The sequence below is a fragment of the Vulpes lagopus genome, chromosome 13 (assembly GCF_018345385.1).
Source record: "Vulpes lagopus strain Blue_001 chromosome 13, ASM1834538v1, whole genome shotgun sequence".
NCBI lineage: Eukaryota > Metazoa > Chordata > Mammalia > Carnivora > Canidae > Vulpes > Vulpes lagopus.
In genome coordinates this window covers 42,571,463-42,592,825 of record NC_054836.1, presented here as the reverse complement: position 1 = coordinate 42,592,825, position 21,363 = coordinate 42,571,463, and the positions used below count along the sequence as shown (strand labels likewise).

Here is a 21,363-nt window from a genome sequence, read left to right as displayed (position 1 = left end):
ACATTTGCAGAACTAACTTCTCTCACTTGGGGCAGAAAAAAGACGACTCTTTTCCAACAGGACAGATGGTACAGGCATCACAGGATAAAGATTCCAAAAGATCCTTCTAGAGAAGTTTTATTTTATTGAAGGGTACATAAAAAGAGTCAGGGGGGAAAAAGGCATTTCACAACAGGAAACAGGGACTGTACCCAGAGACTAATCTTTCTATATTAAGAAGAAAGAGAGGAATAAAAAAAAGGTGAATCAGGGGTTCCCTGGGTGGCTCAGCGGTTTAGCGCATGCCTTTGGCCCAGGGTATGATCCTGGAGTCCCAGGATGGAGTCCCACATCGGGCTTCCTGCTTAGAGCCTGCTTCTCCCTCTGTTTCTGTGTCTCTGCCTCTCTCTCTCTCTGTGTCATGAATAAATAAAATCTACAAAAAAAAAAAAAAAAAAAAAAAGAAAGAAAAGAAATGGTGGGGAGGAGATGGAAGAAAAGAAGGACCAGCATTCAGGATGAAAGAAAAAAGTTAAAAAGCATGTGTGATGCAAAGAAAGGGGTGAGAGACCAGGAACTAAATTTTACTCAACGACATAAGATCCATACATATCAAGGCTCAGAGAGATCTCAAAGGAAAATGACCCGATCATGCATGTTTCTTTTGGTTTAGTAGAGTGTTAACCAGCATTGGACATTCACCAAAGCCCAGTCACAAGTTATCCACATCTAATTTCATCATTTGGCTTCAAAGAAAGTGCTCAAAAGCAAAGGCCAGATCTTCTAAAAACACTTCTCCTCCCTCAGTCTCTACTAATAAGAACTCACTTCTCACCACAGTTTGCATAAGGAAGAGATCCTGGGTACACCCAACAGGTAGGTGCATTTTTGGCTGTGCCATGTAACCTCATCAAAGTCACTATACCAACTGATCCTCCCAGACACATCCGTCGTCACCACACTGCAACCTTTAAAAAACTGTTCTATCAGTGAAAGGATGGGACAGTAGAGCTCTGTCACTGTAAGCGATCCTGGGAATACTTCCGGTTTCAAATACGCTATTAAAAGTGCCCACCTCGGGATCCCTGGGTGGCGCAGCGGTTTAGCGCCTGCCTTTGGCCCAGGGCGCGATCCTGGAGACCTGGGATCGAATCCCACGTCGGGCTCCCGGTGCATGGAGCCTGCTTCTCCCTCTGCCTGTGTCTCTGCCTCTCTCTCTCTCTCTCTCTCTCTTTCTCTCTGTGTGTGACTATCATAAATAAGTAAAAAATTATTTAAAAATAAAATAAAATAAAAGTGCCCACCTCATTTTCTACAATCAAGTTCCCAAAAGGTGCCTAACACAATTTCCAGCAAGCAGACGGCTTCTTACTTCTTACTAACATACTGGTTGCACACACACACACACACACACAAAAAAAACTCGTTCTGAATCCTATTCCCAGTTGGAGGATAAGTTAGGACCTTCCAAGATATGAAATAAAGTACTTCCACACCTTGGAAAGGGGGCGGGGTACTTTTTTTTTTTTTTTTTTAAGCCATTCTGGCTCGGCAGCGCAACCAAAAAACAGTTGCTACGGTTTCATTCTGTTATTTCATTCTGTAATTTCCGAGCCCGTGAAACAAAAAAGGATGCTCCGTTGAGAAACGCAAACACCGTGCACGGACTTTGGAGCTTTGAAGACTGTGGAGAGGCAACTCCCGAGACGTCGGCCCGCGCACGGAGGGCTCCGAAGGTGACAAAAGGAAAAGTGTCCGCACCGGGAACTCTGTGTGGAAGAAAGGACGTCTCACCTCTGGACCTCCAGCTCCCGTCGGGCACTCACCTGAAGCCTTCCGCCCTACCTGCTGGCCAGGTGAGACCCGCTCCTCCGCCGGCGCTGGGCGCACCCCCAGAGGGCCCCACCGCGGGGGGCCCGGCCTCCCCCGTGAGGCGGCGGCTCCGGCCCTCGCCCAGCCCCCGGCGCGCGCAGCACGGGTGACACGGTTCTGTGAGGACAGCTCGGGGGGGATATTCCCGGCCGGGCAGGCCCCTCCCGCCCCAGGAGGGACCGCGACCCCGACCCCGACCCCGACGCCGCCGTCCGGCCGCGCAAACAAAGGCCGCGGCGCCCGGCGCCCCCACTCACCGCTCAGATAGTTGGTCCACTTGTACAGCACCCCCTCCATGGCGCCGGGCCGCCTGCCCTCGCCCGCCGGGCCCCTCACTGCCCCGAGCCCCAGCACGCGAGGAGCGCCGGCAGCAGGGCCATCGCCCGGCGCGGCCGAGCCGCCCGGACCCGCCCGCACCCGCCGCGGGGACGCCGGGCCAGCCAGCCTCACATCCTCGGCCCGGGGGCGGGGTCACTGCGGCTGCCTCGGCACGTGAGCACGCGGCCGGCGGGGCCCCGAGCGGCGGGGCCGGCGCTCGGTGCGCGAGGAGGCCAAGGCGCTGGTGGGGGCGTGGGGGGCGGCGGCTGCACCCTCCTCGCCGCCGCTAGCGAGGCGGCGGGTCGCCGGCCGCGCGACCGCGAGCTACCTGGGTCCTCGACCGGCCGGGCCCGGGGCTGGCTTGCGCATGCCCAGTGCGGCGTTCGCGCGCACGTTCCCGAAATCCACTCCGGGGCTTGGCAGCAACCGCGGCGGCGGCGGCGGCGGCGGCGGCGGCGGCGGCGGCGGCGGGGCTGACGTAGACGGAGGGGATGGCAGGGAAATTGAGTCTTGGGAGGCTGGCTTGGGTCTACGGGAAGGAGGGAGAGCTGTCTGGGACCAGTGCGGGACACGGTCCTGACTGCTCGTGGTACTGTCGATTGGAAAGAACCCACCTCTCGATGTCTGGGGGTGGGGTGGGGGTGAGTGTCAAGGAGACCCCTTAGGGTGCCTCCTGCGTTCCAGTCCCCAGGTCCAGTTCTTATTGAAAGGCTAATTGAGGGGATCCCTGGGTGGCTCAGCGGGTTAGCGCCTGCCTTCGGCCCGGGGCGTGATCCCGGAGTCCCGAGATCGAATCCTGGGATCGAATCCCGGGATCGAGTCATGGGATCGAGTCCCGAGATCGAGTCCCGCATCGGGTTCCCTGCATGGAGCCTGCCTCTCTCTCTCTGTCTCTCTCATGAATAAATAAAATCTTTCAAAAAAAAAAAAAAAGAGGCTAATTGATCCCACAAATCGAGACGGTCACCAATAGAACCTATGGAGCTCATGGGAATCTCACGATACGATACTGTGCACCTAGTGAACATGTCTACACTCTCAGGCCTCGCTCCGGGAGGTGTGATCCGCGGACTGCTGCATTGGCATCACCGAGGAGCTCGTCGAAATTCCAAGGTCTCACCCCAAGGCCTCCTGTGTCGAAATTTGCATTTTAACACGATTCTCCGGGGGATTCCTAAGCAAATTAAAGTGTGCGAAAGTACTGGGCTGAGGATATTTGACCAGGGAAGACATTAACACCAGATTAAGTGCAGAAAGAGCTGGTTACGAAACAAGCTGTGCCATCTGATCCAAATTGTTTTAGGCAAACGTCACAGAAGCATGCCCCAAAACCTTAAGGTGATTATTTGTAGATGATGGCTCTATAGACCATCTTCCCCACCCCACCCCCTTTTTCTCTGCCATAAGATCGCCAAATTTAGCAAATAAAATACAGAACAATGGATTCGTTGTGTGTCTGAAACTCATATTTAATTCAACTCCTGCATTTTAACCGGAAAAAAACTATCTTCGTGCTTTCTAGTTTCTTCCACATCGACGACAGTGAACACGCTTTGCTTTTGAAATTAGGCGAAAACTGCAAAGCCAATAATTTTAAGCTAAGATGAGCCAATGTAGCTCACAACCCGTGATTACGGTTTCTTTTTTTTTTTAAGTGGAGGCCCGCCCGTCCTCATCCACGCTGGGAGCTACCCCTGACCCCCTACACTCCGGTCACCCCCTAAGTGATAAATTATTAGCCGTCCTAACGTTACGCGGTGTTGCAGAATGGATCAGAGGACCTGGTTTGGAGGCGGAGCTCAATTGCTTTGAGGCTGAACTTTAAGCGGGACACTTAACCTCTCCAAGCCCAGATATATTTATCATTTAAATGGGATTAAAGAGCCGACCTCACCGGTGCTGTGGGTCTTACGCACAACGCGCTCTGCCAAATTTACGGAACTTTTTTCCAAGCCTTTATGCTTTATACAGCAAGTCAGATCACCGCAGCAGCAGGATTGCGGGATTCTGGGGGGGGGGCGGGGGGGTGATCTCTCAGCACCGGTGAGAGTAAACGAGTCTTTCCGGGAACCCTTTCCCCCGGGTCGGGGACTCTTCCCAGCCAGCTGAGCCCGCCTAATTTTACGGCTGTGAATCCGCCGGGGGGTGGGGGTGGGGGTGGGGGTTCCGGTTAGGTCCGCGCCTCCCCGCACCACCCCCCCAGTCTCGCAAAGTCCGAGGCCGCGGCTTTCTCTCAACCCGACGGGCTCTAGGACCACTCCCCGGGCGGGGGGGGGGGGGTCGCAGCCGGACCGGCCCCGGCTCCGCCCCGCTGTCATTGTTGCAGCATCATTGGCTTGCGCGGCTCCAGCGGACAGCACCGCCAGCCAATGGGAAGCCGCCCTTCCGCGGCGGCCCAGCTCCGGGAGCCAGTCAGACCCCGGTTTGGGAGTTTAACTCTTTAGAGGTGGGTTTGCAAGGCGTGGGAAAGTTGTAGTAGTAAATGTGCCACGTCTGCTAGGAACGGGGAGTCATGAACGTGCCCGAGGCCGCTGTCCTTAAGCCTCCAGCTACGTCCTTAGCTCCATGAGGCCGGGGGCCCTTTCTCTGTTTTTGTAGGAACTTCTTTCCTTTTGCAGCAAGATGAGGCTTTTCCTGGGGAACGCGGTGCTGACGCTGTTGGTCACTTCTTTGAGTGGCGCTCTGATCCCTGAACCAGAAGTGAAGATCGAGGTGCTCCAGAAGCCTTTCATCTGCCATCGCAAGACCAAAGGCGGGGACTTGATGTTGGTCCACTACGAAGGCTACTTAGAAAAGGATGGCTCCTTATTTCACTCCACGTAAGTAATTATACCCTGGAGGTAAAAGCAGTGAACAACCCACCCACCGATGCCAGCTCTCGGGCAGGAAAGCTAGCCTATACCAGATTTTACCTCTCTTTCAAAAAACTGAAATATGCTATTTCCTTCTTTGGAAAAGGAAATTGTTTAACGACAATCTTATGTAACAGGGCCTTTGAAGTTCTAACTGGAAACGTGGTAAGGGATAAAGGGTTAATTTTTTTAAAAAAATTATTACAAAAATCAGAACTAGAATCTTTGAAAAACTGCAGAATTATCTAGGTTTAGAGTTAGGCAATACATAGAGAAAAAGACTTAAAGGAATTCTTATTTTTCAAACAACAATCCCGAGGGAAAATAACTCGATTCCATTTTTCATTTGGCGTAGGTGAAATTTACTTAAGACTTTTCACAGCGGGCATCATGAGAAGGATACACAATCATTTATTTGCTTGTAGGATATGCTAATGCGGGATTCCTGGGTGGCTCAGTGGTTAAGGGCATGATCCTGGAGACCCAGGATCAAATCCCACGTCAGGCTCACTGCATGGAGCCTGCTTCTCCCTCTGCCTATGTCTCTGCCTCTCTCTCTCTCTCTCTCTCATGAATAAATAAATAAAATCTTAAAAAAAAAGGATATGTTAATGCTGGTCAATTGATCTGTTTAATCTTTGTTCTTACAGATGACATTTTGGTCAAGGCACAGGTACCATGATTTGTTTCATTATTTGTTTCTTTCTAGAAATTCAAAGACTTCATTGATGGGTGTGGGTGTGGTTATGGAAGATTAATCCAATACCTACAGTGAAGGATTTTCAGGTGGTTACACTATCATTATTTCTGTTCTATAAGCAAAGAAATTGCAACATGGAAAAGTTTTACAAGTGTACAGATTTCGAATTAGGCATTGATTCCTCTTATTCCGTTCCAACAGTATTTATTGAGCATTTCTTTTGTGTTATGCTCTGTGCTTGATACTAGGAAGATTAAAAAACTTTGACTCCTTCATCCCTGTCCATTCATTTCTCTGCTCATCTAACAAACCCTTGTTGGACGGCCACAAGTCAGGACTTGAGGATGCAGAGGCGATGGATTCTTGGCCTCCAGCTGTACATCATCTACAGAGAGGAAGAAGACAAGTCAATAACTCATGCCATGTAGTGCAGAACGTTCAAAGTGTTCACAAAGTACAGTGGGGTCTGGAATTATTTATGCTCCAAGAGGTGGAGAAAGAGAAAGACTTCCCAGAGATCATAACTGAGATGGGCCTTGAAAGATGGGTGGAGGGTTCCTTCTCAGTGGAGAATGGGGGCAGAGAGGACATTCCAGGTAGAGAGAACCGACATGAACCAAAGTAGTGAAGCTTTGTGGCCCCTCCTAGACCTGGTTTGATGACCTGCCTTCATTGGGCATTCAGACCTGGTCTGTCCTGAGGCTTTGGAGAAGTGAATGGCACCCTTCTCTGTACTCTGTTAGCCCTTGCAAAACTTCACAAAAACAGTGGCTTGCCATAGAATTTTCAACAGCTTTATCTCCTTATTGACAAGGCCAGGGCCACATTAACCAGTATTAAGACTTGCATTTAAAATTTTCAATCACATCTTTATTTTTAGTCCAGTCTCTATTAGACACAGCCTGATTTCTTTCACATCTCAGAACGGAAAAACCTATGGTATGTGGACTTTGGTGGTAGCTGTAAGACATTATTTGGAAGTTCGCTATTAATGTTCTAGTACCTGATGAGGGAACTGTTGTCATGTAGCCTCAGTGTAGATGGTTAGGAACTACTAACCCTGAATATTGTGAAGAATTACCATCAAATGGTCCATCGTAAAGCATGTTTGCAATTTCTAGAACGATAGCCTGTGTGGTACGTACCTTAAGTCTTTTAGCTGTGACAAGAAATGTGCCAAAACTGTAGTCAGCACTGTGTGGCAGATTGTTTTCTTCCTTCTTTATTCTTTTCTAGCCTTCCCAAATGTTGTACAGTCAGCAGTTTGTTTCTTTAGTCATGGGGGGAAATTAAGGAAAAGGAGAAGTAATGATATTTACCTGGATTTAGTAACTAATCTAGTACAGTGATATCTCATTCTCACCTATAAGTTGTCCCTGAGAACACTTTCCGTATTGCCCTGAAAGGGAGCTATTCAGGGCTCAGGCACTACTCAGCCTTCAAGTCCCCTAGTAGCTCAGCCAGCTGGATTTCTTAGGCTGGCCTCTCTCCAGCACATGAGCCAGGATACTTTGGCTATTTCCTTCTCCCTCAGTCCTTGAGAGGCCACTCCTCCAGGCTTCCTTGCATAGCCTCACAGAAGATGCCTGTGGCCACTGCCTAGGTGGGGTTCAGGGTTGAAGAGCAGCCTTTTCCACCTATCAGAGCCATCACCAGGCAGTGTATTGGGAGAGTTTGTGGATAGGCTTGAAGGTGCTATGCTCTTGACTCCAAAGTCCATGTGGGTATGGACTCACAAAGGTTGGCAGTGAATTTTCCTTAGCTTCTCATCTTCCTTCCCAAACTCACCTATTTTCCATTATTTTTTCCCCTCTTCTGCCCCCTTATAATATTCCTGGGACAGCATCATTGTGGTTAAGACCTTGAACTTTGGAGTTAGATCAGATACTGGCACACTTAACCTGAGTTTCCTCCTCTGTACAATGAGGAAATCATGATATTCAGCTCATTGTCAGAGTTAAAAGGGGCAAAGCATTTAGGGTAATAGCTGGTACACAATAAATCACAAATAGTTATTAACTGTTTTAATTATTATTCCCTCTCACTTTCTTTACCTGAGTCAATTGTGTGAAATTTGCATCAAGAAATATGGACAGTGAATTACAAAATTGATTTGGTTTTGTGCGTATGTATGTAGCTGTTTTTGTTAACTTTCAAATTTAACCACTTATGGATGGGGAAAAGAATGCACCATAGTAATAAAAAAAAGTTATTAGAAAGTTCTAATGTGTTTTCTTTCTATTATAGTCACAAACATAACAATGGTCAGCCCATTTGGTTTACCTTGGGCATCCTGGAGGCTCTCAAAGGTTGGGACCAGGGCTTGAAGGGAATGTGTGTAGGAGAGAAGAGAAAGCTCATCATTCCTCCTGCCCTGGGCTATGGAAAAGAAGGAAAAGGTAATAAACAATTCTACATTTTTACTATAGCGTTGGAGTTCTCTGGATTTAGGAGACTGAAATTAGAGTAATACTATGTGGGATTTTTTTTTTCCTTAAAAGTTAAGTCGAGATGTATATTTTTTTAGGAAGTATGATTGTGTCTTATCATTTGAAATGGTCAAATTAAAACTGTTGTATCTTAATGGACAACTGAGCTAATCATAAACAGTTCTGGAACCTTGACCTCTATCATTAACAACTAACTACCATATTAACCAAAATAATGGTTTTTTTTTTAATTTTTTTAAAAATTGTGGCACAATACCCATAATATGATGTGTACTATTTTAACCATTTTTTAAGCGTATAGTTCAGTAACATTATGAACATTCATATTGTTATACAAACATCACCACTATCCACCTCTAGAACTTTTTCATCACCCCCAGCTGAAACTCATTAATTTATTTTCACAATGCAAAAAGAAAGATTATTCAACATAAAGGTTTTGATGAGTTGAATGTGTAAAATATAGATTATTAAGGCATTAAATGAGGGTTAGATGTGGGCTGCCAGTGACTAACAACTGAAGTTTTCTACAACAAAGTTTTTTTTGGAGGTTGTTTTCACTCTTGTTTAAAAGTTGTTTTAGGGCGCCTGAGTGGCTCAGTAAGTTAAACAGCTGCCTTGGGCTCAAGTCTTGTTCCCAGGGTCCTGGGATCTAGCCCTGCATTTGGTTCCCTGCTCAGTGGGAAGCCTGCTTCTCCTTCTACCGTCCCCACTGCTTGTGATCTCAGTCTCTCTCTCTTTTCATGCTCTCTCAAATAAGTAAAATCTTTTAAAAAAAAGTTGTTTTAGAACTTTTTTACAGTTCATTTATAAAACTAAAGAGTGACATGAAATGAGTTTAATAAAAGAGAAGCAAATGGGCTAGTTGATTCCAGGAGAGTTTGTGCTCCTTTGTTCCAGAGCAGGCATGCATACCTGCTGTTTGAATGGGAAGCCATGCAGCTTTCCAAAGGGCTATTTACAAGAGGCCTGATGATGTTTCCTGTGTAAGATATGCATGTGTCCTATAATTCCTTTCTCATTTAACCTAAGGGAATAATCCAGTATCAGGAGAAAGATTTGTGAACAGGGATGTCCATTACTACATTGTTTCTAATAGCAAAAATATTGGCACCAACTTCAGTTGATAATGAGAAGGGTTTAACTAAATAAAATCTGGCCCAGCTATTAAAAAATGGCATTTCAAAGATTAAAAAATTATATCCAAGTGTGTATGACATAATGTTATATATAAAAGAAAATAAAGCTAAAGTGTATATACATATAGAGTGAATCACAAGAAAATAATAAAGAATGATAATGATGGATGACTGGGAATTATTTTTATTTCTGGTTTTGTCTTTTCCAAATTCTCTGCAATGGGCATGTATTATATAATGAAAAAATTATTATTTTTTAAAGATTTCTTTATTTGAGAGAGAGAGAGAGAGAGAGAGAGAGAGTGTGTGTATGGGGGCAGGGGCAGAGAGAGAGAGATTCTCAAGCAGATTCTCTGCTGAGCACAGAGCCGGACCAGAGACTTGATCTTAGGACTCCTGAGATGATGATCTGACCCATGAGATCATGTTCTGAGCTGAAACCCAAGAGTGAGATGTGGGACACTTAGCTGAGTCACCCAGGTGCCCCCTGACAAAAAATTATTGAGTAGTCGTTAGAACCAGACAGGGAAACACACTGATGCTCTAGAAACATAGACTTCACAGTATCCTTAGGTAGCTTAGCTATTTACAAAGTGAGAATCCTAGCTGCAGTTTCCTGAGAAGAAAGTAAGTGCTGTATGTGAAGCATTGTAAATTCTAAAATGGAACTTGCTGTATAAATCTTATGCACAGAATGGGATTTACTAACCAAACTCAATTCTTATTTTAATACTTTCTTTAGAGAAGAAAATCAAGTATCCAGAAAATGTTTCTCTGATATTCAAATGTATTCTTTTACCTTCCTGCTGTATCTTTATTGTCTCACCTTTAATATATATGTAGTATTAGTCCATTACTCTTTCTCTATATTGTATATAACTCAATTTTACTTTATAACAAGTAAAGATCTAAATTTGAGTCATTTCCTCTAAACTGAGAGCCATGAAACTAACTGTTCTAATATATACATAATACTAATTTTGTAGTCTTTTGGTACCATGTTTGCATGCCTCCTTTGGAAAGACACCAGTTTTGTCGACGCTTCTAGTGCATGCCCTCTCTCTGTCTAGATCTGGAATGGTAAGCTTGGACACACAGTGTAAGTTTTGTTCTTTTAAATATTTTACAAATGTGCTTTCATGGAAATATGTGGGATTTGAGGTGGGGTAACTAAGAAATATTTGTCATGTTCCCAGACCTGTGTGTTAAATATAATTATAAGGAAACCAGTTGAAAAAAGTGAACATACTTCCCAGAAAGTTTTTTTTTTTTTTTAAGGTCCCTGGGACTTGAACAAACCTCTTTTCATTTTTAAAGATTTTTTTAATCTCTCTTCTCAGAAATTTGTTTTAATTACTTCTGTCTCATGAAATTTTTTCAAAATAGGCATCATGTTCTATATCAGGGGGTATTGCCTAACTTTCTGAAATTGTCGGACTTTTCCACATTGTTTTTAAAGCTGGTGAGGTAATTCTATCCTAGTAACATATACTGAGAGCTCACTATCTATCAAGCATAATGCTAAATATTTTGCAGACTTAAACTTCCTTCATCCTCCCAACAGATTCTGCCTTTTACAGATGAGGAAATAGGCTTAAAGGGTGGGGTAAGCTTTAATACCGCTGGTGTGACACCAGATCTCACCCAGCTAGATATTGCCTCCTAGTGGTAAATGGCAGTACTGTATGTATTCCTAGGTCTGGACTTTACTGATGCCAAAGGTAGTAAATCATTTGTACTATAATTAACTCTGAATTATCTAAAGCCCTTTAAGTCATTCTTGACATGTAATATGTAATATCTTAATAATATTTGAAATTTAATACCAGGCCATTAGGCATATCTGTATGTATGTGTGTGTTCATGTGCACAAAACTATTTGTAATCGCAAAGCCAAAAACAGACTGCTTTTTATCTACTGGTTTGGATTATTCCTTCTCTATTCTATTCGTTTGAGTAAAATATAATTATAAGTCATTTAAGTATGACAATGTTAGGAAGGCTCTTCATTTAATTCAATGAAAAGAATATTTTGTTCAATATCGTAACTTTTCTGTCATCAAAACTCTGGGATTGTTTAAATGAAACTTAACCTTCCTCTCTCCTCATGTCAGGTAAAATTCCCCCAGAGAGTACACTGATATTCAACATTGATCTCCTGGAGATTCGAAATGGACCGAGATCCCATGAGTCATTCCAAGAAATGGATCTTAACGATGACTGGAAACTCTCTAAAGCTGAGGTGATCTTTCTTTCCTCTTATTCCTTTTTTTGTTTCTCATCTTTTTTAAAAAGATCTTTCTCATCTTTCTCATCACTTTTTTAAAAATGTATTTTTAAAGAAAACTTATTTTTATTTGGATAAAATATGATTTATAAGTTTTCTGAAAATGCTGATGCTTTGAATACTGGCTTTTTAAAAAAATAGGAAATCATTGTTTTGGAGAGAAATTTATTGAGACTTAAAAACCATCATTCCTTCTTTTGCCCCTGCCCTCCTCTCCCCACCATACTTAAGATTCATTGTATCTTGCCATCACCCTGAATTTTTGAAAGATCCATTTTGCTAACACAATTCCCGTTTTGGAGTTGCTGTATAAGAAACAGATGTTCTGAGAAATAGCTTATATTGATGGTTTATGTTTAAAACTGTATACTGGCTGCTAAATGCACTTGTAATTTTCTAGCAGTTAGCAGCAAACAACCCACATGTTGTTTTGTTCTGGTTGACACCTGGGGAAAGGAGACTCTAGGCTGAGTTTTCTAGATCAGAAGATCTTTCCCAGCTCATCTTAATGTTTGAGTAAGAAGAAAGCAAGAAGGTCTCTATAATTTATTTAGGCTTTTGCAGCGATTTTTACACATACTTGTCTTTAGTATGGCTGCTATGGGAAGACAAGTGGAGGTAGACATCTACTCTGTGTTTTTCTGTTTGACCATGTTCTATGTTGTGTCTTGGCTGGTCAGAAGTCAAGTCCCTTTTTATGTTTCGATCAATTTCATTCTAATGGTCAGGAAATGATTAAGTCTTAAATAAGTGAAGTTGTTATGAGCTCACAGGGTCATGATCTACAGTTACTAAATTCATAACATCTCATAATATTACTAGTCTGGACTTTTTTTTCTATCCAGTATAAATTTTAATTACCTTTCATTTAAAAAATATTTTATATATAACACATTCATGTGGTTAAAAAAAAATCTATCCAATTAAAAAAGGTGTTTATTAAGAAGTCTTTCTCCCACCAGCATCTCCTCCTACTCTGTGATCTACCCCCTTTCGCAACCCCCTTTTTTTTTTTTTAAGATTTTATTTATTTATTCATGAGAGACACAGAGAGAGAGAGAGAGAGAGAGAGGCAGAGACACAGGCAGAGGGAGAAGCAGGCTCCATGCAGGGAGCCCAATGTGGGACTTGATCCTGGGATTCCAGGATCACGCCCTGAGCGTGAAGGCAGATGCTCTACTGCTGAGCCACCCAGATGTCCCCTGCATCCCATTTTATTAGGTTCTAATGTATATTTCCAGTGTTTCTTTATGCAAATACAAGCAAATGTGAATACATTTTCCTATTTCCCCTTTTCTTACACAAAAAGTAGCAGGACATACATAATAGTTGGCATCTTGCTTTATTCATACAGTATATCCTAGAGATATATTCTACATTAAAAAAAAATATTTAATTTATTTATTCATAAGAGACAGAGAGAGAGAGAGAGAGATGCAGAGACACAGGCAGAGGGAGAGCAGGCTCCATGCAGGGAGCCTGATGTGGGACTCGATCCTAGGTCCCCAGGATCAGGCCCTGGGCTGAAGGCAGTGCTAAACCCCTGAGCCACCCAGGCTGCCCAGATATATTCTACATTAATCCATATAGCTTTATCTCCCCCCCCGTTTTTTTTTTTACAACTGCATTAAACCTCCTTAATCTTAAAAATAAATGTATGTCATATATTTACATATTGGTGGAGGGGGGAAAGGATTTGAAATTATTGATCTAACAGAAGGAGTAATAGAGATTCTGATAAAAAATGAAAATGCAGGTTGAACTGCATTATGGTGAATCTAGTAGGTAAGTAAGAACAGTATTTTGTTTATATCTTTAAATGTCTGGAGGAGAATGGAAAATTTTGGTCTAAGCACTCATTAGGCTGGATTTTGCTTTAATGTCTGAGATTGAAAGGTCATGAGGCATGATCATAGCCAGGGCCATGGCATGTACTATTACCAGACACTTAGTTAAATTAAAAAATGCCATTAAGAGCTGGGAAGCAGGTGGGGGATGGGTGAAATAAGTGAAGGGGATTAAGAGTATACTTATCATGATAAGCACTGAGTAATGTATAGAGCTGTTGAATTGTTCACTATATTGTACATCTGAAACTAACATTATACTATGTGCATTATACTGGATTTAATAAAAAAATTTTTTTTTAATTTAAATAAGTTTAAAAAATGCTATCCTTTAATCTCATTTTAAGAGAAATATCTGGGATTCTGGTCCTAGTTAGAAAATGAGATCTGGATAATTCAATGGAGTGAAAGACTGCAGTCTTTCAAATGCTTGGCTTTATTTAGACTCAGATCAAGAACAGATAGTATGCTTTCTTTGGGTGTTTTTCAGATAATATAAGCCTTGTCTTCGTCTCTAAGCAATATTCTGTGTCTTTACTGTAGCAGTATAGCAACAGTTTTTAAGGGGAAATAATACATTTTACTGTCATTACAAATACATTGTAATTGTTTAGTCATTGTTATACATAATCAAATGAACTACCAGTCCACTCTGTGATATTAACTGGCTTGATATGGGTATCTTATAAATTAGAATTATTAATGAGACCCATTATTTTGTAGGTTAAAGTGTATTTAAAGAAGGAATTTGAAAAGCATGGTGCAGTGGTGAATGAAAGTCATCATGATGTTTTGGTGGAGGATATTTTTGATAAAGAAGATGAAGACAAAGATGGATTTATATCTGCCAGAGAATTTACATATAAACATGATGAGTTATAGAGACACACGTGCCCATTTTATATGGCACACATCCTTAAAGACAGGGCAACCATTTGTAAAGGAAGTCTTATTTTTAAATAATGTGCTGTTCTTACTCTGTTTTTTATTTTTATGTATTTTTTTCTGAATATCATTCAGAAGAAGCCCTAGAATTCCTAAGTGCCCATTTCTTTCTGGTGAGTTATTCGGGAGAAAAAATTAACTTGTTTTTGAATAGAAGACTTCTGGATCATTTTCCACTTTCACATACAAAGCCTTCTGTTTTACTTGCTTACTTGTAATTTTAAAATATTGCAGCTGGGAGCATGCCCAACATAAGAACAGGTTACAACACAAATCAGCTCCCTCTATTTCTTTTTCCCTTATTTTATCCAAGTTAGATACTGACATTTGAAAAGCCATGTGCGATAGCCCAAGGCTTACTATTTTTATGTTATAATGAAACGGTGTATCTGTAACTGCTTTTGAGTCTGCTTAAGCAAGAGGAAAGTGGTTGTTGAACTGGCCTTATTAACAGTTACTGCCCCACTGAGATGTGCAATGCTGAAGTGAGTCACAAACTTAATGAAATATGTATACATTGAAACGTTCTGCCCAGGACCTAATCTGTATGAACTTCCGTTCCTAGTGACTAATAACCTCTAATGACTAATAGGACAAATTATGTGTTTCTGGGTCTTTGTAATAATGTGTCAGAAGTTTGGAGCTGAGGTAGAGTTATGTTTATTCAGTGTTTCCTTTTTAAGTGTGGCTGATGACCCTTCCTGGTTTATTAAATAAAATCTCTATGTAGTATATTATACTACAATAACATTGTATTATGAGAGAAATTTATAAGCCAATCAAAAATTTCCCATTTCTGCTTATCAAAAAAATGATACAGACTCACAGCAACTACTGTTGCATAGAAATCTGTCCTAGGTCAAAAAATAGAAGATTTACTAATTTTACCTGAAATTGGCTTTTATCCTTAATATGTTAAAAAAAAAAAAAAGCCCCTGAATCTCCATTTACTAAGAATAGTTCCTTATCGTTCCAAAGGGATCTCAAGTACATTGTTGTCTTTGGTTTTCATCTCTCTGAAGCCTCTGAACAAAGCTGGTGGATCTCAGTGTACCTATTTTAGAGATGAGGACATTATTCTTCAAAGAAATTGATTGTTTTGCCTGAGGTCAGGCTACTTGGCAATCAGATCGAAGTTCCCTAATTCATCATCTTATATTGCCCTCTACTATTGAAAAAGCAAAAATTTCCTTTGACTTCATTGGGCCTAATTCTCTCTTCAATTTGCTCTCCTAGCAGTCTACGCTGTTTTTTGGTTTTTGTTCTGTTTTTTTTTTTTTCTTTTTCTTTTTTTTTTTTTTTTTTATCTTCGGGTCCTTATCCTTTGAAGATGGTTAATTGGCTGTTTTGGGTGCTTTGGAATTCTTCCCCTGATCTAGGAATGGCTCTGGTTTTGTTGAATAATCTTGGGGTTAGCACTGAATTACCTCAAAAACCCTATGCTGTGAGAGGGTCCAGGTGTGTGTCTGAGGCCTTTCATTCTTGTTTACCTCTAGATTTTTTTGTTTTGTTTTTTTAGAGAATCACAAACAATTTTTTCATCATATACAAGTTACTTTCACTAATTGTATATTGAATTTTCCTCACTAAAACATAAAAGTCTTGAGAAGAACATATATAACACCTTTTTTTTTCCTGATGAAATCAGCTCTATGTAGAAAACTCTTAAATCGTCACAGCTATTTTCCTCAACCTGGGGGAGTTACGAACCGCAATGCCAAAAGCCTTATGCTGTGTTTACATCAGGAAGGAAAGAGCTTGCCATGTGGTGCTCCTTTGTACAGAAATCACTGGTGACGCTATCTGTGATACAGTAAGAGAAGTAAAAAGAATTTTTATTATCTGGGCAGCATATTTCTTTATCTCATGTGAATTTGCATCGATTCCCATCTAAATATTTAGGAACAAGTATGAAATGAAAGCATATAAATAAGTTATGGTGTTTTTAGATATCTGCCTTTGGTTTAGCTGCAACTTTATATCTTTCCATTCATGGGAATAATCAGACACAGACGGCGACCTCACTTGTAATATAATTTGACTCATGAGTATTGCTAAATGTGTCCCTATTTAAATTTATATGACTATGTTGTATTCTTTTCAAAATAAAAATTTATTTGGGGAATGATTGGTTTTGTGAAAAATTCTTCAAGTACTTGTTTCCTCGGCAGCTTTATTGATACTGTTAACTATTATTCTAGGTTTTATGTTGAAACTAGGTGGGGAAGATGGACAAGAAGCCTTAGGAGAGGGGTATAGTGACACTTTGAATGTACCTCTGATGATCTATTTTGTTTCCATATATTTGTAAGGAAAGCTGTGATTCATGGTTCAGTTTAAATTGTTTTGAAATAAGCATTAAACACTAAGCATTATGGGCAGTAGTTCATAGTGAATGTTTGGTACTGGCAAAAGTGTGTATGATGGGCTTTGTTTAGTTTGTTTGGTTTTGGTGGTAGTTATCACTATTGTTTTGGTTTGGGATTTTATTTTGTCATAGGTGGACATCATAAAGATTAATGCCCAGTGAGTAAATGAGCACTATAAAATATCTTATGTAATTAAATGAAATGCTGGGTTGCCATAAAAATAACAAGACACAATGATGTCTGACTCAGATGGGGAATCAGCCATTTGAATCTTTACTTATGGAAATGAAGTTGTACTGATCTTATTCATGATATACAGGATATTCTGTACATTTACAGTACTACGGATATCAGCATGCTATCTGCCCCCCCCTGAATTGTGTGCAGGGATCATTTCTCAGTGTTTGGAAAATACAAGAGGAGAAAAAGGGACCTGGTAGTGTTATGGGAAAAACTATGTCTCTCACCTTTTTATTAAAAAGAGGAATTATCATTGTAATAATTTTTTTTCAATTCCTTCAGCTTTGATTTTCAAAAGGGATTAAGTGGCTCATTTTGATATACATAGATTACTGTTAGGGAAAAGAAACAGATACAAACAGTTGGAAGATTGAGGAGATCTGCAACACCCAGCACACTATCTATCCATGGATTCTTTTGTTTCCCAGTTCTTCATGCCTCTGTACTGCTAATAAAACCTCTGGCATAAAATGGATGACTTTACTGAGTATGAGTCAACCAATAATTTACAAAGCCAATCTAAGTGCCTAGGAGCTAGATTAATATTAATTTATTTTATGATCTAAAAACAAATTACATGAGATGTTTGCTGAGGTTTAACTCTAAAAATCTAGAGTAAAATGAATGCTGTCCTCTTGGTTTCTAGTAACAGCTAAATTATATCTCACTGGGGATTTCTGGGAATTTACAAATCATTTCTTTAATTTATTCCATACTGCTATAGGGTAAAGGTAATTTCCTTTCCAGTAAACAGTTGCAGTAGAAACAATTCCATACACAATGTGAATTGAGGCATTGAGGGACAGTTCTCATTATAATAAAACATGAAGGAAGGGTAGGGAAACCCTTTGGACCTTAGTTTCCATTTCTTAGAGCACTTTCTCATTCATTTGTTGGACTTAATCTGCTAGAATGTACTTTATGTTAATACCACTGATTATAATCTTACCTCTGGGCAGGAGACTAGGATATTATAACACCTAACCACATACTGGTGGTTTTTTCCATTTTATGACCATATCTCCTTGAATTGCTGTGCAGCTATTTTCTGTGGAACACATTTTACTTGAGACATTCTAGATTTCTTTTTAAGTAGCTCTGAAGTTAGGAGCTAAATTAAATGGGTAATATACTGGTATGGAATAACTAAGAAGAGGACTAGTATAAATATAGGAAATTTGCCTTGAAATAAGAAAAACATTTTACTTGCAGAAATATAAGGAAGAACTAAAAAGTATCTTGCAGTGAAATCCTCACTTGAATTGCCAAATTTCCCCATAGCATAATTGTTCTCTGGTGTTCTTCCGTGCATTGTTTTGGCTAAATTTGATAAGTTATATAATCCTTTACAAAATGTCATGTGCCTTTTTTTTTTCTTGCCAAATGCATTAGTATTCAAGGTTTTTTGTTTTGTATCACAATTTTTAAGAAAATTAAGCAGCCCACTAAAGTTAATTAATTCTTACTCACATTAAGACTGAGCAATAAATCAACTCTGCTCCTTGGATTCCTTTTTCCTAACATTTTATTACTATGGTAATAATTCTCCAAAACTGTTCACTCTTTATCATTGACCTATTTCTTCTGAGCTGGGCAATGTTCAATGGTTGTCTCTCTCTCTCTCTCTTTTTTGAAGTAGGGTAAGTAGGGTAATTTTAGACATAAAATTAATATGTAATACAATGATCTGTTTATGGAATATGATCTGTTTATGGCTCAATAAGTTTTAGTATAGTCACAGTTGTGTAACCATCACAATTAATTTTACAGATTTTTTTTTTTAAGAGCCCAATGCAGGCTTGAGCTCACAACCCTGAGATCAAGACCTGAGTTCAAAATAAAACAAAACAAAAATAAACAAAAGACCTGAGTTGAGATCAAGAGTTGGACACTTATTGACTGAGCCCCCTAGGCACTCCCATCACAATTAATTTTAGAATATTTTTCTTAACAAAAAGAATCTTCCCTTTTCCCCAACTCTCTAAGCAACTACCAATCTACTTTATCTATTTGCCTATTCTAGAAATTTTCTAATAATTCTAAAAGCTCAATCCTTTCTTTATATTCACAGTAAAGAAAAATTGAGAAATTCATATGACAGTAAACAATTTCTGCTTTTAATTTTTGTTTCAAAAATATAATAGGTAGTTTTCGAAAATCAAAATGAACCAGACACAGATTCCAACCCCCAGGAATAAATCACTCTGTGTACACAAAAAGTCAAATCCTTAGTGCATGGTAAGAGCTGGAACCAATGGTATAAGGGATGTAATAATAGCAAAAATCTTAGCGCTTGGTTTATGACTGAATAAGTAGAAAGTTAATGGAAAGGAGATCGAAGAATACTTAGGAATTTAAAAACTAAAATATCTCTATATACCTAGATTATTCCCAATACTCTGAAAGCCAGGTAATTAATCTAACAGGAAACAAAATGGTACCAATTTTCTGCTCTTTCATGGAAAAGAGAAGCATATCTAAAATAAAATACTCTTTCTCTGGAGTCAGAAATTTTATACTTTCTCTCAATCTCTCAAATCATTGTTTAATCATTGGTAGTATGAAGGAGGTCTTCCTTCAATTGAACCCAAAATGTCGACAGCAATTTAGACAGACTTTGTTTAGTTCTTGGAAGAATGGAAAATAACTAATAATAACTTTGAAAATTATCCTATTTAAAATATCCTAATATAAAATCCTATATTTTAGGATTTAAAAATCCTGTATCCTATAAAATCCTGTATTATCTAAAGTGAGCAGTGGTGTTAAAATTGCAGATATAGGAGGCTCAACTTCTACAATTCTGGAGAAGCTTTCATCTATCAAAAGGTGGCCCCAGGCAGCCCAGGTGGCTCAGCAGTTTAGCGCCACCTTCAGTCCAGAGCCTGATCCTGGAGACCCGGGATCAAGTCCCCATGTCTGGCTCCCTGCATGGAGCCTGCTTCTCCCTCTGCCTGTGTCTCTGCCTCTCTCTCTCTCTCTGTGTCTCTCATTAATAAATAAATAAAATCTTTAAAAAAAAAAGGTGGCCTCAAGTGTCCCTAGAATATTAAAAACAAGCTCGATTTTAAACCTGTGTATAGTATGAGGTCGACCTTTTCCACATACATAAACTAGGATAACATCAGCAGACTGGATTAGATTGAAACTCCCAGTCTGATCATAGAATCCTCTAGCCTGTTCTTTGATGATCACAAGACAAGGTCTCAGCAATTCTCCTTTAAATTATCTGTACAGTCAGGTAAACTCATGAATGACTCCTAGAGGTACAGCAATGAGTATGGAACATACATAATAATTTGTTTTTAAAACCAGGTCCAGAACATTTATGAACTGTTATTTCAAATTAAATAGGAGCCATTCATTGAAATGACACATTTGAGTAATTGAACTTATAAACCCATCACTTGATTATAATAAATAGGATTTTTATACCTTTTGCCAAAATACGATTTATGGCTATCTAAATTACATATTCAAAGGGCTTAATGGGTCATTTAAATTCTAAAAATAATTTAAAAATAGATTTTAATACTTAAAATCTCTTGGTGCTGCCTATACTCAGTATGGGCAATAATTCTGTAAATTGATTTAAGGGCATTTTAAAGGTTTGTTTCCATGGTAACCAAATTCAGAAAACTAACCCCTTAAACATGGCTGTCATAGGATTAAGGCAGGTGGCTGACTAATCTTAACCAGTGCTTTTCTTTCTCATTATTCCATGGCTTTTCTCTCAGCTTCTTTCTTTGGTTCTTGTAAGATTACATACCAAGCAATTACACAGGCTTTCTAACCCATATGCGAGTGTCTCATTCACATAAGACTGTCTGTTTTTCATCCCCATGAGATCTGCCCAGTGACAGATCTTTTTCTTCCTGCTACAATTATACAGTAAAAGAAGCACTAAGTGGAAAATACCGCCCTGAGTAATGTGTTAAAGGCATTATTTCTCAATTACACGTGTACTTTGGCTCCTCAAAATCATTGCCCAGGGTAGGGTTCTTTAGACAATAACACTGGTTAGAAGAAAAGGCAACGTTATCATCAATCATTTTTTAAAATGGTCTAAGTTTAGATAACCCTCATTTCTTTTTTTTTTTTTAAAGATTTTATTTATTTATTCATTCATGAGAGACACAGAGAGAGAGAGAGGGAGAGACACAGGCAGAGGGAGAAGCAGGCTCCATGCAGGGAGCCTGATGTGGGACTTGATCCACGGACTCCATGATCGCGTGTGGAGCTGAGGGCACTTAACCGCTGAGCCAGCCAGGCATCCCAATAACCCTCATTTCTGATCATCTTTCACACTTGTTTACCTTTCCCAGTGTGCTAGATCAACATAATTGTCTGTACCTAGCGCTTAGG

At 40.3% G+C, this 21,363-nt stretch overlaps 2 protein-coding genes across 5 annotated transcripts in view; one reads left to right on the top strand and one right to left on the bottom strand.

Moving 5' to 3' along the window:
- Positions 1–2,509, bottom strand: part of PLEKHA8 (pleckstrin homology domain containing A8) — a 54,276-nt gene extending 51,767 nt beyond the window's left edge. Inside the window, exon 1 of the mRNA XM_041727956.1 lies at positions 2,109–2,509. Within this exon, the coding sequence (XP_041583890.1) occupies positions 2,109–2,148 (40 nt within the window). The 5' untranslated portion in view covers positions 2,149–2,509. The remainder of the gene's footprint in view (positions 1–2,108) is intronic.
- Positions 2,510–7,985: 5,476 nt separating this feature from the next.
- SCRN1 (secernin 1) overlaps positions 7,986–21,363 on the top strand; it is an 82,747-nt gene continuing 69,369 nt past the window's right edge. For 2 of the 4 annotated variants that reach the window (XM_041727831.1, XM_041727828.1), the window contains exons 1-3: positions 7,992–8,120; positions 10,297–10,390; positions 11,425–11,552. In XM_041727831.1, the coding sequence (XP_041583765.1) occupies positions 11,482–11,552 (71 nt within the window). In that variant the 5' untranslated portion in view covers positions 7,992–8,120; positions 10,297–10,390; positions 11,425–11,481. Of the gene's footprint in view, positions 8,121–10,296; positions 10,410–11,424; positions 11,553–21,363 lie in introns of all 4 variants that reach the window. The other 2 variants (XM_041727830.1, XM_041727829.1) reach the window with 2 other exon arrangements.